This window comes from Diaphorina citri, unplaced genomic scaffold (assembly GCF_000475195.1).
Source record: "Diaphorina citri unplaced genomic scaffold, Diaci psyllid genome assembly version 1.1 scaffold1897, whole genome shotgun sequence".
Classification (NCBI taxonomy): Eukaryota; Metazoa; Arthropoda; class Insecta; order Hemiptera; family Psyllidae; genus Diaphorina; species Diaphorina citri.
Window position 1 is genome coordinate 87,498 of NW_007379323.1, and position 15,997 is coordinate 103,494.

The 15,997-nt window shown below is 34.3% G+C and overlaps 1 protein-coding gene across 5 annotated transcripts in view; it reads right to left on the reverse strand.

The window, feature by feature from the left end:
- Positions 1–15,391, reverse strand: part of LOC103517581 (CTD nuclear envelope phosphatase 1) — an 18,867-nt gene extending 3,476 nt beyond the window's left edge. The window contains exons 1-5 of one of the 5 annotated variants that reach the window (XM_026829620.1): positions 15,127–15,391; positions 13,392–13,546; positions 6,917–6,983; positions 6,605–6,795; positions 3,236–3,464 (exon numbers count right to left, since the gene is read on the reverse strand). In XM_026829620.1, coding sequence (XP_026685421.1) covers positions 3,236–3,464; positions 6,605–6,795; positions 6,917–6,983; positions 13,392–13,490 — 586 coding nt within the window. In that variant the 5' untranslated portion in view covers positions 13,491–13,546; positions 15,127–15,391. Of the gene's footprint in view, positions 1–3,235; positions 3,465–6,604; positions 6,796–6,916; positions 6,984–11,299; positions 11,541–13,391; positions 13,724–15,126 lie in introns of those variants that run through there. The other 4 variants (XM_026829619.1, XM_008482625.3, XM_017447509.2 and 1 more) reach the window with 4 other exon arrangements.
- Positions 15,392–15,997: the final 606 nt, after the last annotated feature.

Genomic DNA, 15,997 nt, shown 5'->3' on the forward strand with positions numbered 1-15,997 from the left:
CGATTTTGGACTTAGAAAAATTTTCAAAAAAAAAAAAAAAAAAGTTCAATTTTTGGACACTTTTTAATGATTCCTCATTACATGGGGAGTATTTTAAGATAGGAAATTTCTGGTCGAAAATTGGCCGCCGTATGCGGCTCAGGCTCGGGACTTCAAATACGTATTCCGCAAATGTAATAGAAAGTCGTGTGATGTTCACACCAGATTTTTTTCTTTTTTCTTCAATACCTAGATACTTATTCCGCAAATATGTATAATGGAAAGTCTTGTGATGTTCACACCAGATTTTTTTACTTTCTATTACTACAGTATAGCGGAGCTATACTAGTAATGAAAGTATTGCAATCGGTCCAAAACAAACCATTTGACCATGTGAAGTTTTAATTTCATACTTGAAGCCAATTGGAAGATATTCAGCCTTTAATGGACTAAGGAGCGCGGTAGCGCTCCGCCCCGCCAAGTCAAGAAAGTTTGACCGCGCTACTAGAGATATTATACGCGATGTATGTATGTATGTATGTATGTACGTACGTACTACAGGTTTAAATGGGAAAAAGTAGAAAGTTGTGAACAAAATATCTCAAGAACGGTCTGTCGTAGAGAAATGAAATTTGGTATGCTATCCCGGTATGGTCCAAGGACGCGACTGTAACAATTTGGCAAAAATCGGATAATCACCCATCCAGATATTAACCAAACTAATTGTTGCTTAACCCTCATTTCGTGGAAAATGTTGAAAAGGTTGTGAACAAAATATCTCAAGAACGGTTTGACGTACAGAAATGAAATTTGGTATGCTATCCCGGTATGGTCCAAAGACGCGACTGTAACAATTTGGTAAAAATCGGACAGTCACTCATCCAGATATCAACCAAAGTCAATGTTGCTTCAAACTTCGGACTTAGAAAAATTTTCAAAAAAAAAAAAAAATTTTTTTCATACTTTATATGATTCCTTATCACAATGGGAGCATTTTAAGATAGGAAATTTTTGGTCGAAAATTGGCCGCCGTAGGCGGCTCAGGCTCGGGACTTTTTTTTTTTTCATGTAGATGTAAAAGAAAGTTATTCCCAAAGTTTCAAGTTGGTACACATTTTTCGCCTTTCAAATGTCGATTTTTACTGTACTAATAGGATGAGGAAAGTAAAAACGGACCCCTGTCACGCCAGTAATAATTTGAGCAATAAATGTGATTGAGCTGTAGTTTGGTGGTTCAAATCCAAGCCAAGTCATAAAATAGCATAGTGTAGGTACTAAGAGGGGACCGACATTTGTGACAAGCATTAGGTAATGCTTAACACAATTAAAAAGTCCTTGATAAGGGAGTGTGGTTTAGCTTTAGTCTATCTAAAAAAAAAAAAAAAAAAAAAAAAATTGGTGTGAACGTCACACGACTTTCTATTACATTTGCGGAATACGTATTTGAAGAAAAAAAAATAAATAAAAAAAATGAAAATTTTTCTAAGTCCCGAGCCTGAGCCGCCTACGGCGGCCGATTTTTGGTCGAAAATTTCCTATCTTAAAATACTCCCCGTGTAATGAGGGATCATTAAAAAGTGTTCCAAAAATTGGAGCTGTTTTTTTAAAAAAAATCTAAGTCCAAAAATCGACCGCCTACGGCGGGCCAATTTTCCGACCACAAATTTTCCTGTCTTAAAATACTCCCCGCTGCGATAAGGAATTCATATAAAGTATGAAAAAAAAGTATAAGAAAATTGATTTTTTTTCGAAGTTAGAAAACGAACATTGACTTTGGTTGATATCTGGGATGAGTGACTGTCCGATTTTTTACCAAATTGGTTACAGTACGCGTCTTGGACCATACGGGATAGCATACCAAATTTCATCGCTCTTAGGACAAACCGTTCTTGAGATATTTTTGTATACACCTTTCCCTTTTAAACCTGTAGTCCATTAATACGTACAGACCACGGGCTAAAATACATCTCTTTTTTTACTTTCTACTTACTGACAGTATAGCGGAGGCTATTACTAGTTAATGGAAAGTATTGCAATCGGTCCAAATTTTCAGAAATCGTGGAAATTGGTAGGAAATATCCGTTTCGGGATCCCCTGATGTCCAAAAAAGTAATTTTTAGCCCATGGTCTGTACGTATGTATGTACGGATTGTATGTATGTGTGGTACTCTGTATGTATATGGAAAGTTGTGTACTACAGGTTTTAAATGGGAAAAGGTGGTATTACAAAATATCTCAAGAGGTTCTGTCCTAGAGCGGGTGAAATTTTGGTATGCTATCCCGGGTATGGTCCAAGGACGCGACTGTAACAATTTTGGTAAAAAATCGGACCAGTCACTCATCCAGATATCAACCAAAGTCAATGTTGCTTCGCGAACTTCGACTTAGAAAAATTTCTCAAAAAAAAAAAAAAAAAAAATCAATTTTTTCATATACTTTATATGATTCCTTATCACACGGGGAGTATTTTAAGATAGGAAATTTTTGGTCGAAAATTGGCCGCCGTAGGCGGTCGATTTTGGACTTAGATAATTTAAAAAAAAAGTTCAATTTTTTGGACACTTTTTAATGATCCCTCATTACATGGGGAGTATTTTAAGATAGGAAATTTTCGACCAAAAATCGGCCGCCGTAGGCGGCTCAGGCTCGGGACTTAAATATTCATTTTATTATTATTATTATTATTATTTTCAAATACGTATTCCGCAAATGTAATAGAAAGTCGTGTGATGTTCACACCAGATTTTTTGACATCAGGGGATCCCAAAACGGATATTTCCAACCATTTCCCGATTTTGAAAATTTGGACCGATTGCAATACTTTCATTATCAGGGGACCCCAAAACGGATATTTCCACCCATTTCCCGATTTTGAAAATTTGGACCGATTGCAATACTTTCATTACAGTATAGCGCTATACTGTAGTAATAGAAAGTAAAAAATCTAATCTAAATCATGGTTTATTTGTGGTGAAGCTGAGAACTTCTTCACAATTTTTGTGAATATCACAGCATTACTAAGAGCCTCCTGTACTATTTCTGACATATCATTAAATTTTCTTTTTACTCTGGTAATGCCGCCACTGGTCGCTCTTGATTAAAGTAGCTACTCAATTGTACTCACGAGGCTGAGTGCACCCCGAACTCCAAGCACAGAGCCGAAAAAACCTCGACCCAACCGAGAATCGAACCCGGGCAAGCCTAGTGTGATACCCACTCGGCCACGGAGGTTGCTTGGTTTAGCTTTAGTTATTACCAGGAAAGCCTCGATAGGCGCCGGGAGAGTTGTCCAGAATAAATATCGAGGACAGGTCGGGTGAGATAGCCGACAGATCTTTGGTGTAGGAGCCGAGCTCGGGAGTACAATGTTGCCGATAGTAACGACGCCTCAAAATGTGTCGTCTGGCATCTAGCTTGTCCGCGACGGCAGCTCCGTAAATTTCCATGCTGGCAGTAAACACTACAAGTTCGTACCACTGAGATACCTGAAAGTAATAAATAGCTATTTGTATACAACATAATAATTATGTTACGTATACGGGGTGTCCCGCGAACCACTGTACAACGCTTCAGGGTTGATGCAGGACCTAAAGGGCTACCAGAAAAACCTATTTTATTCTTTATTGGTTCAAGAGATAAAGGCGTTTTAAGGGGACAAGGTGTAAAAAATGTTGAAAAACAAAATTCTTCATAACTCCGCCCCTGTTAAAAATCGGATCTGTCCAGAAAGCTTTTTCTGGTAGCCCTTTAGGTTCTGCATCAACTCTCAAGCGTTGTACAGTCGTTCGCGGGACACCCTGTATATACATAATAATAATAATAATAATAATAATAATAATAATAATAATAATAATGATAATAATAATAATAATAATGATAATAATAATAATAATAATAATAATAATAATAATAATAATATAATAATAATAATATAATCATAATAAAATAATAATAATCATAATAATCAATGATAATGATAATGATAATGATATAAATAATAATAATAATAATAATAATAATAATATATAATAATAATAATAATAATAATAATAATAATAATAATAAATAATAATAAATAATAGTAATAATAATAATAATAATAATAATAATATAATAATAATATAATAATAATAATAATAATAATAATAATAATAATAATAATAATAATAATACATAATAGATAATTACTCTCACACTTATGTTATACCACATGTTGCGAATAATTGCATCGGTAGTTTGTGGTTACATCGTTGCTACTTAGGAGTTGTACGGATGTTGTGGTCTTGCAGCATGAGCTCAACTGTCGATGAGTTTTGACTGTTTTTTCATTTTTGTCTACCAGTACAATATCAGGCCTGTTGGCTTCAATCCTTCGATCTGTGATTTACTGGCGAATACACCCAATATATCTTCAATCTTTTCTTTTTCAAGCACTGGTTGAGGCTGATATTTGTAATATTCTGCTTTTGTCAGTGGTGAGGTCAAACTTCAACGCAAGAAAATTGGTGTAACGATTTTAAGCAGAGGAATTGGTCGTTGCAGATGTCAGTATTGGCGAGGATGGAGCACTGGATGTGATGTGGCTGAATAGGTTTCGGATACACGCTGACATAATCTGCATCGGTCCGTCTACATTCTTCTTCTCGATGTGTTTCATGTAGTTGCCTTGTTTCAATCCACCTCAAATCACCTCATCTTGGATAGCAAGAAACAAATCCTTCCTGTTTCAACCAACCAACACAATGAACTTTTCTTCAGCCAAGCATTGGAAGAGTGGTGATTGTTGTTCAGGTGAGTTTTGAACCGGCTGTGTAGTGGTTTTTCTTCCATCGATGGATCAGAATCTATACATTTTTTGATTTGTTCTGGCTATTGCCAGAACACAATCAAAAATATTGCCTTTTTGCCAAAAAAGACCAATATTGCCTTTTTTATGTTATAAAAAAAGGCAATATAATTGCCTCGGTAGCATTGTGGTTACAGCGCTCGCCTACTAAGGATCTTTTTTACACACGCTGTGACTTGTCACTAAAGTTCCTCAACTGTCGAGTTTAACACCTAACGCACCCTACCCTCGCCAAGTTTACAATGTATGTGTTTGAGTACTGTGATTTTATTTCTTCCCCTCATAACAGGTGACCCCGTATTTTTGTGAGGAAGAGAGAAAAAAAAACAAGATCGATGATTGATCCTTTTCCATGGGGCTATTCAATTTTAACCTTCTAGTTGCGTACTTAAATGAAAAAAAAAAGACGTCCGACTTGCGCACAGGCGTCTTGTTTTTATTATTTTTCATAGGTTGAGGGATTTTATTTTTTTGTTTTTATTAGAACGAAACATTTAAACCAAAAAAGGAAAAAAAAAAAAAAAAAAAACTGACATTTCCCGTGTTTTCTTAATTTCGCTCAAATAAAATAATTATTAGAGTCCTTTTTTTACATGGTTTTCGAAGCCCTAATCTCTTTAGGCTGTGTTTATGAACAGGGCTGAGATGAGCTCGGTCGAGGTGAGATAGGATATTGTTTCTACAGTTTTGCATTGGAGTGGTAACTTAACCAAGGATAACGTGGGATTGTTGGGCTTTTTTTCTGACCCTCTGTCCCGGCGGCAATTTTTAAAATTTATTTTATATTTATTTTTGTTTGCTTTGTAATTCGCTTGTTTGTAATATCTAATTTAAATGAAAAGTATAATATAAACGTGCAAACTAGAGATAAAAAGTAAAAAATGAATTCAGATTGTACCTACGCGTTGCGAAAAAAAAAAAAATCAAAATTTCGAATTTCCCGCCAACTTTACAAGTTTACAAGCTCATGAAGGCTCTGTGTTAAGTTACCACATCATTTTCCACACGCCAAGAAAGGCCGAGAATGGCCTATCTCAGCCCTGTACATAAACACAGCCTAAAACCATAACACACAAAAAGTTGATCATTTGTGAAGGATCTTGATGTGTACTACCAAACCCTATAATTCTCAGAAAGTTGATCATTTGTGAAAGTTCTTTTCGCGTTATACCTAACCCTATCATTCCCAGAAAGTTCATCATTTGGAAAGTTGATCATTTGTGAAATTTCTTTTCACGTGCTACCTAACCCTATGATTCCCAGAAAGTTGATCATTTGCGAAAGTTCTTTTCGCGTTCTATAATTCTCTCGTGGGGTAAAATAAGGGATTTTTTCTGTGGGACCAAATTTTGATAGGTATTTTTCGCTGTCTACCTGTTTTTATCCAATACGAACGCAAGTAGTACATCTTTAGTACGCAAGTAGTAAACAGGATTCCATGGTTGACGGAAATCTCAATTTTTAAAAAGCGTTTTTGCAATATTTTTTGGGTGTTTTCGGTCTACTGTTAGCGGAAGTGTCATACAGCCTTAGGATGTCTGACCAAATGTCAAGTAAAATAGCCGGGGACAAGTGACGGATTTGAGTGTTTAATCTTTTAACAATATGTATGGGGAACTTTGTTCCGTGGTCTAAGGAGGTGATATCGACATTATTTGTTTTGACTATTTTTGTTTAGCAAAAACTGAAAAAAGATGGAGAAAATGTCCAGGGACATTAAAGTGTAAAACTATCTGAATAATGAATAATGGTCAAAGATAATTTCCAATTTTCACTTACAATGTCTAAGAAGAAATCGACATGGGGCCGCTTGTGAACGAAGAATCTTACAGGATGTCTGTCAATGGTAACTTTGAGTACAAAATCAGGTGGGGTACCCGGCTTAACTGTAGGTCTGGTGATGCCATCGTGATGGGAGTGGATGAGAGTTTCGTCAAGATCTAAAACGAGCACTTTTCTTTTCACAATACCTGCGAAAACGGAAGAATATTTACTATCCAACGAAAACGCATTTTCAGAAGCACAACATAGTAATATTGAAAGTACATTGCCTACATCAAATTTTTACGGTTGTAAGAATATTCTACTCACTCAGTCTGTGCCTTGACAAAGGGGACAGTGGAAAAATTTCATACTTCACTGCTTGGTGTTGTGCAATCTGTAACAGGGAGAATAAAACAATTTAATTATTTATTAGGGAGGTTAGTAGGTACATACTTATATTAGTACATACACTTTGTTCATAACGGGGCTCCGAGTTCTGTCACAGATCTTAAATTTACCATCCGAATTACGTCCCTGAGCTAGAAATATTGTTTGAGCTAATCTGTTCTACTTATTCTGTCGGGTTTTCTAAATAATTTTGAAGTGTTTTTCAGTTTTACCCCCAGAAGGTAGTGTTTAGATATTAGGGTTGCCAGACGTCCCGTATTTCCCGGGACGTCCCGTATTTTGGGCACTTTTCAAAATGTCCCGTACGGGACACGCGTGGTATAGTGTTTTACATTTTTTTTTTTTAAGGTATAGTGTTTTACATTAATTTGTGAAAGTTCTTTTTATAACATATTAGGGTTGCCAGACGTCCCGTATTTCCCGGGACGTCCCGTATTTTGGGCACTTTTCAAAATGTCCCGTACGGGACACGCGTGTCCCGTATTTTCCACAGTTTCACCTCTCCTCCGGTAATTATTAATCTTTACCAATGTAACAAATTAAAATTTTCTGTAGGACGCCGGATTCGAACCCCGGTCTCCTGATTCGAAGTCCAATGCCTTACCTTAATCAACCATTCCACCACAGAGTTATAAATATACCAATATACCTACACTATTTACTTAGTACAGACAGGAGAGTGTGTTGATTTTTAAAAATTGATTGTTTTTTTTTCTTCCAAAAATGGCAGGGTGAGGGCTAGGGGGGGGGGGTTAAAAAAGCTGCTTGTCCCGTATTTTCATCCAAAATCCCGTTTTTTTTAACGTTTTAGGTCGCTTGTCCCGAACTAAAAAAAAAAAAAAAAAAACTCATCACGGAATAATACTAAACAAATACAACATAATGAAAATGACTGGGCTTTTTATAATAAATAAACAACTTTAGGTTAGGAAATAATTAATAACCGCCGTGGACGAATTTTTTTACACACGCCGTGGGCGAATTTTCGAACCAGTCGACTTTTCTGTCCATCACGATTGATGTCAAACACACCAAAGCGCACATTATATCCACGATTTCTAACAGGAATACGTAGAGAAGGACAAAAAGTAGAATCAAAGCCATGATAACAAGTGATAACGGATCAAAAGATTCACAGTTACGCTACGATCGACCGACGTTCAAGAAATAAATAATATTTTTCACATCGAGGAATATGTTTGATTGCATGACCTTCCTGGCAAGAGTGAAGTTCCACCTTAGCATCAAGATCAGAGTACATAATAAGTTCAATAAGTTGAAAACATTGTGATCTAAGGTCAACAGAGTTTTTATTTCCAGGGTAGGTTTTAAATGTTTTTATGAAACGGCGTGGCGGCGACTTGATTAGCTTATGCACAATTTTGTTTCCATACCTTTGTATAGGAGTAAATTTTCAGTATGTACTTTGAATTTCTCGAGGATTTTTTTTTTTATTATTGTATATATACTTATATATACTTATCACAAACACATGATTCCTTATCAGTTTAATGAAATGGCTAGTTTCATTTGCTAGGTACACTCCTAACCAAGGACTTAATATTGAATCCCCCCCCCAAAAACACTTCGTCTTGAAAAATAACCGTCAAGAGTCAGCCTCCACAAAAAAGGATTGATATGAAAAGAAACGTCAATGTGGATTGTGGAACCTAGCTTCTGAATTATATCTTCTAAAGAAAATGTTCTCCAAAACAATTTTTCCATCACTCCTTCATTACTTACCTTTTGCTGTTGAACCTATGATCCTGGATTAAGAAACCTACCTGGATCTTAAATTTTCTGTCTTAAAATACACCCCATATAATAAGGAATCGTATAAAATATCAATAAATTAGATTATTATTATTTTTTTTTTAATTTTATAATATAAGTCCGAAGCAACATTTGGAACATGTATTAGCAATCATTACGATTCTGTGCTGAAAATTGAGTTGCCACCTAACTCTAGTATCGTCGCATACGCGATCACGTGGATGATCTCGTTATTGTAACCTCGGGAAAAACAAAGGAGGAAATTGAAGAGGTAACAAATAATGTCATGGAAAAAAAAAAAAAATCATTGAATGGCAGCCTAGCACTTACAAGGCAGACACACTACCAACCAAGCTAACTAGGCTGGCTAGGTCAAACAATGAGATAAGATTTTTCCTTTCTTTTTCTTTTTAAGGTTTGGATTTGGTAATTTTTAACATAACCTAGCCAGCCTAATTAGCTTGGTTGGTAGTGGAAATCATTGAATGGATGGGATAAACAATGCACAGCTAAAAGTCGCACCTCAAAAAAACTGAAGTTGTACTGCTAGCGACTAAGAGAAAATGCCGAGAAATTAGAGTTAAAGTTGAAGACATGGAAATTAAATCAAAAAAGTGCAAAATATTTGGGAGTTATATTTGGCGAAAACCTGAGAATGGTTGAACCGTTGAACACGTCAAATATGCGGTGAAAAAAGCAGAAAGAACAGCGGGAATGTTGGCTAAAATCATGCCAAACCTAAAAGCAGGGTTGTATTTAGGGGGGGGGGGGGGGGGGGGGGGGCCTGACTGAACAAGTGAAAAATGCCAGTATTGTGACTCAAAACGAGATAACACCCCTATCATACGCTCTACGAGTACAAGGCAGAGGTATGAGTGTAATAAAAAAACTCAATGACTCCTTTAAGATCTCCTTGTTTGTGTGCGAATGCATTTCTGCATATTTCGTAAACTTTGACATCATAGGTTTTTGAACTCTTTCATTAGAACCAAGAGAAAATGAAAATTGAATTTTCGACTTTTTAGAGCAGGGGTGCACAAACTCAAAGTGACCGCGGGCCGCATTGGACCTTAAAAGATTGGCCGCGGGCCGCATTCATTTGTAGACGGCATATCTGGGGGGGGGGGGAAAGGACGGCAGGGGAAGCGTTTGCATTTAGAAGCTTTGCAAGTTTTATCAGGCAGCCTTCCAATCGAACTCATGATTGCAGAAAAAATAGGGATCTATAATCTGCACAAAATAACCAAAGATGTGGAGTAATGGAGAAATGGGAAAACGGACCTTCAAGAAAAACTCATGATAAAATGGCAGCAAAAGTGGGATAGAGAGCACTCAAAGGGGCAATGTACCAAGAGGTTAATACTAACATTAAGCAATGTGTGGATATCGTGAACTCACGGAGATTTGGTAAGTTGAGTCAGTTCTTCACTGGACATGGCCACTTTAATAACTACCTGTTCAAGATCAAGAAAAGAACAAGTGAAAAAAATGTAAAATGTAAAAAAAAAAATGTAAATGCAATTTCTTTGTGTTATTATGTCACAACTTTGGTGCTCACTGCAGCATTGTAGGATTTTTCCCAATAAGTGTAAATGCAATTTCTTTGTGTTATTATGTCACAACTTTGGTGCTCACTGCAGCATTGTAGGATTTTTCCCAATAAGTAGGTATCTCAATAATCCTAACAACCAATGTTTACCTACCATGCTGGCACCGGTCGCTATGCGCATTTACATGTCATAGCTACTCATTTTCCTCACGAGGCTGAGTGGGCCCCGCAACAGCCAGTCACGGGATCAATCATTTGCATGATACAAATTTCTTGACCCCGCCGGGAATCGAACCCGGGTCTCCCGCGTGCAAGGCGAGTGCAGTGACCACTACACCATGGGAGCTGACTAAAGAAGTATTATTATTATGATTATTATTATTATTATTATTATTATTATTATTATTATTATTATTATTATTATTATTATTATTATTATTATTATTATTATTATTATTATTATTATTATTATTATTATTATTATTATTATTATTATTATTATTATTATTATTATTATTATTATTATTATTATTATTATTATTATTATTATTATTATTATTATTATTATTATTATTATTATTATTATTATTATTATTATTATTATTATTATTATTATTATTATTATTATTATTATTATTATTATTATTATTATTATTATTATTATTATTATTATTATTATTATTATTATTATTATTATTATTATTATTATTATTATTATTATTATTATTATTATTATTATTATTATTATTATTATTATTATTATTATTATTATTATTATTATTATTATTATTATTATTATTATTATTATTATTATTATTATTATTATTATTATTATTATTATTATTATTATTATTATTATTATTATTATTATTATTATTATTATTATTATTATTATTATTATTATTATTATTATTATTATTATTATTATTATTATTATTGGGGAAGATGTTTTCCTGCTGAAGGGTTACTCATAAACTCACTAGCACAGAGAGGAACATCAGGGTTTCCAAATAACAATAAATAGGTAATTTTTTTCACAATAAATTCAAATGTCACACTGTCTTCCATACTTTTACACAATGTCTCTCTTGTAGGTATTCAAACTTTACACTTTTCACTATAACTTGTTTTATATGAAATATCCTAAATGTCTCTCTTCTAAATAATATCTCAAAAAACTTCTACTGAAACGTCTACTAAAACTTCTCTGAATTAGGCTTCTCCAAATAGGCTTTCTAAATTTCTTCTACTAAATTTCCTCCAGACTTTTTCCTAGACAAATTTTCTTACACTGAAAAAACTCGTTTGTTTACCTCATTTCCTAGGCAAGAAATCAATATTTACCTATCAACAAGTATCAATATTTGAAACTCCCTAGCAACCATTAACTCTTAAATTGATAATTATGAAACACTCTCGTGTTTAAATCGCTACTTTCGCGACGGGGGGGGTACTTACCCCCTCCCTTCATTTTAATGAAACAAGATAAATAGTGCCACAGGTAATTTTTTTCATCAGTTTTGACATATTTTTTACCTTATTTATCACACAAAATTAGTGCCAAGAGGAAATTTTTCACAAAGCATGTAGGTACCTGAATAATTAATTTTTGAGGTACCTAACTTATTCTTAGATCCTCTTCTACACATTTTTTCTCCACACTGAAACTCTGTTAAAGGAACAAAATAAAGTAGAGCGCTGCAGGCGAAATTTTTGAATAATTTGATCTACAACCTTATTATTATTATGAGTCTGGTTGCTCCTCTCTTGTGAGAGGTTATGCAATTTTATCACTGCGACCTTTTTAGATCTATTGTGACCATCTACAACCTTTCAAAATAATAATAAAAGTCCTCTCAACACATTTTTTTTTTTTTCACATTCTTAAAAATCGAAATGAGCTTGTAGGCTGCATGAAAGGAGCTGGCAGGCTACAGTTTGTGCACACCTGTTTTAGAGGTTACTTTTGTGGAGTTTTGACCTCAGATTTGGAGTTTTCACAACCTTTTTTATGGAATTCAACCTTTTTTTCATAATTTTTACCCAAGTGCAACTGCTCCATTTGCATTTTTTACTCCATGGAGTGAGCAGTTTTTTGCTTATTGAGCGAATTTGGGGATTGAGCCAAAAATAAATATCAAAATGAGTTTTCATAGCAAATAGCTTCCTAGTGACCCAGAAGACAAAAAAAAAAAATAAAATAAAAATAAAATAAAATAAAATAAAATAAAAAAAAAAAAATACCCTGACTCAAAGTTCTGACTTTTGTTAGAAATGAATAGTAGGCATGTGAATAGTCAATCCTATGTGATTTTTCACAATGAACTCAATGGTAAAAGTTTTAGTTGTATTCAAACACATTTGATAGGTTAAGGGTTTGATACACTCTTGTGAACATAGTTTACTAATTTTTACGAACCATTGCTAAATCGAAATGGGCATAAGTAATTGATTATTCTGAAACTGTTTGTGGGATGGAGTTAAACCATCAGATTCCTCGTGAAAAAATAGATAGGATTGACTTTTTGCATGCACATTTAGGTATATGTTTTTTTTTTTTTTTTTTTTTAATTATCAAAATTTATTGACACAGTAAAGAATAGAACCTGTAATTCCCTAACTGTGAGCCGGATAGTGTTCCAGGTAGCACCATTTGATTTGGCATGAAAAATCACATGGGGATGACTTATTGATAGATAAAAATATCTTTAACAGAAATTTTCTAAGGCCTTTTCAAAAACAGTATTATTTTCTTTCTTGAATTTGCCAAGTCTTGAATCTGTAATTCCTTAACTGTAAGTCAGATAATTTTGAAAGTTGTCAATTCCTCATCAAAAGTTACATTGGAGTGAAAGCTAATTGGACCCAAAAAGTTTACTGGGGACTTTTATGGGGTAAAAAACTGATTTTATGGGTTCTATGGAGCACTTTTAGATTGAACACCCTGTATACATTTTTTTTTTTTTTTTTTTTTTTTTTTATTTAAAATTAAATATTATTTACCACCCCGCCTTGTTTTTTTAATAAAAAATTTTTTTTTCATAAAAACATTTAAAATTAAATATTACTTACCACCCTGACTTGTTTTTTGAATAAAAATATCAAGCATGACCAGAATTTTGAGGCCAGTAGAACAAATGCTCGAAGGCCCATTTGCAATTGTTTCAGCATTTGTGCTAAAAGATTTAGACACTCTTCACACTTCAATATAGGACCAAAAAAATCTCCTAGACAAGTTCATCATATGTTAGTGGTGAAAACTTGAAATAGTCACATTACAGTGTAACTGTTTATTTAAAAATCTTCTAAATAAGTCCATCATATGTTAGTGATGATTACGTAAAATTCTCACACTACTTATATCATTTGGAGAAACTGTTTGTTAAAAATAAAAAAAATTCTCACTATTTAAGGTAATTATTTCAAGATGTTTGACACAACTTTGTGAGGACAATTTTCTCATTATTTCCTTGAGTTATTTCTCACTATTTAAGGTAATTATTTCAAGATGTTTGACACAACTTTGTGAGGACAATTTTCTCATTATTTCCTTGAGTTATCATTTAAACACTTGAGTTTAATGAAGAAAATCTAGGGGGGAAATACTAAGTAATACAAATTGGTTTCAATTGCTTTAAAAATCCAGTCAGATCTGACAATAATTATCATATCATATGTAAGTAAAATCTGTAGGTACCCACTATTTTTGTTCTCCAGTCTTACACCTAAATATGTATTTTTAGTACTATATTTTTCAAGGTCTTACTGAAAATTTGACCTGAGGCCTCTAGCCCCTACATGGGGTTTGCCCCTGAAAGTGTCCTCCAAGTATTTTTTTTTTTTTTACAAAACCATTAAACCAATGACCATGCAAAGTTTCAATTTTGCACCTAAAGCCAATGGAAAAATATTCAGCCTTTGACAGACTTTTGCAGCTTTTGCTACACCATGTACATAATGTTTGGTATGTACTATAAAGTGGCAAATTTTATCACCAAAAGGGGTCAAACATTTTTTTTTTTTTTTTTTTTTTTTCAAAGAGGTTTGACAGAGGGAACTGCTAAGGTTTTTTTTCCCCGAAATAAAAGAGAAGGTGAGTTAGGTGACAAAAAATGAAGAATTTCGTCAGTGTTGCCAGATCATCTGGCCCAGATGTAAGGTAATTACCACTCATGCCTTGGATAAGGCTGTGTTTATGTACTGGGCTGAGATGAGCTCGGACGAGGTGAGATAGGATATTGTTTCTACAGTTTTGCATTGGAGTGGTAGGTAACTTAGCAAGGATAGCGTGGGATTGTTGGGCATTTTTTCTAACCCTCTGTCCCGGCGGCAATTTTTAAAATTTATTTTATATTTATTTTTGTTTGCTTTGTAATTCGCTTGATTGTAATATCTAATTTAAATGAAAAGTATAATATAATAAACGTGCAAACTAGAGATAAAAAGATTTTTCCTTTCTTTTTCTTTTTAAGGTTTGGATTTGGTAATTTTTAACATAACCTAGCCAGCCTAATTAGCTTGGTTGGTAGTGCATCTGCCTTGTAAGGGCTAGGCTGTGGGTTTGATTTCCGTTTGAGGTGGATTTTATGCCAAAGGGATAATGTTCATTCTTGGAATGGCTGGCTTTTTCCTATCCTATCTTCCTTCTCTCTTCAATTTCTGGATGATAAGACCTAAGCAAAAAACCTAACCTAACAACCTGGTTTTAGAAGCAGTTTTTTTGTCATGGGTTCTGAACTAATAGTATTTATCTATCATTGCCGATAAGGGCCCTAAAGATGTACGTTAAGATTAAAATGCTCATTACTCAGGCAAAGGAGAATGAAAGTGATTCAGTTATGAAGCCACTTTGGACACAAGGGTAAACTGGATATGGTCCAGGTCAGATTTTACACTGAAGAACTAGAATGCAGACTTTATTGGACTTTTAAATCGGTAAATTAGATTAGCTGACACTCATGACACTTCACACAGCACTTAACTTAAAAACTGAACTCTCGAGTCTCGAAAGGTAAAAAAAAAGTAAAAATAGGAAATAGGTAATAGGCTAATCTGGCTAATAGGTGAGTTAGGTGACAAAAAATTAGTGATGGGCCGAGTGAATGATTTTACTCGAGTGGACTCGAGTTTGACTTCACTCGAGTGCACTCGATTATTATTTTGTTCCACTCGAGTGGAAAAACTATTCATTGGGTTCTCTGACCCGAGTTCACTCGCGCACTCGCCACATATTATTGCAACATACAGTTTCTATTCGAGTACAAATCTATTCGTCAGAAAAACTATTCGTTTGAACGAGTTGAATGATTCAACATGTTTGGTTAGAAATGGTCTATCTTTATTTAATTGAATTCAATTCAGATACAAAGGTCGTGATTCAATGGTTTAGGCTTCTAGACGGGCACCAGTAATACGATGATTCTTTTCCAAGTACTCACTGAACTCACTGTAGGGAGTTTTCTTCAGGGGATTGTCCTTCCACAAGTCTGGGGTCAAGTAGGCATACGTCTTTGCAATGGCAGCGTATGTTGCTTTAGCTGGAAACACAAAACAGAGGTCACTGAAATGACACGTAAAAATGTAGGTAAATACAGGGTGCGGCAAAAATCCGAAAAAGGCTGAATAGTTACTTTAGGTACGAAATTGAAACTTTGCATAGTAAAATGGTTGCAGTACTG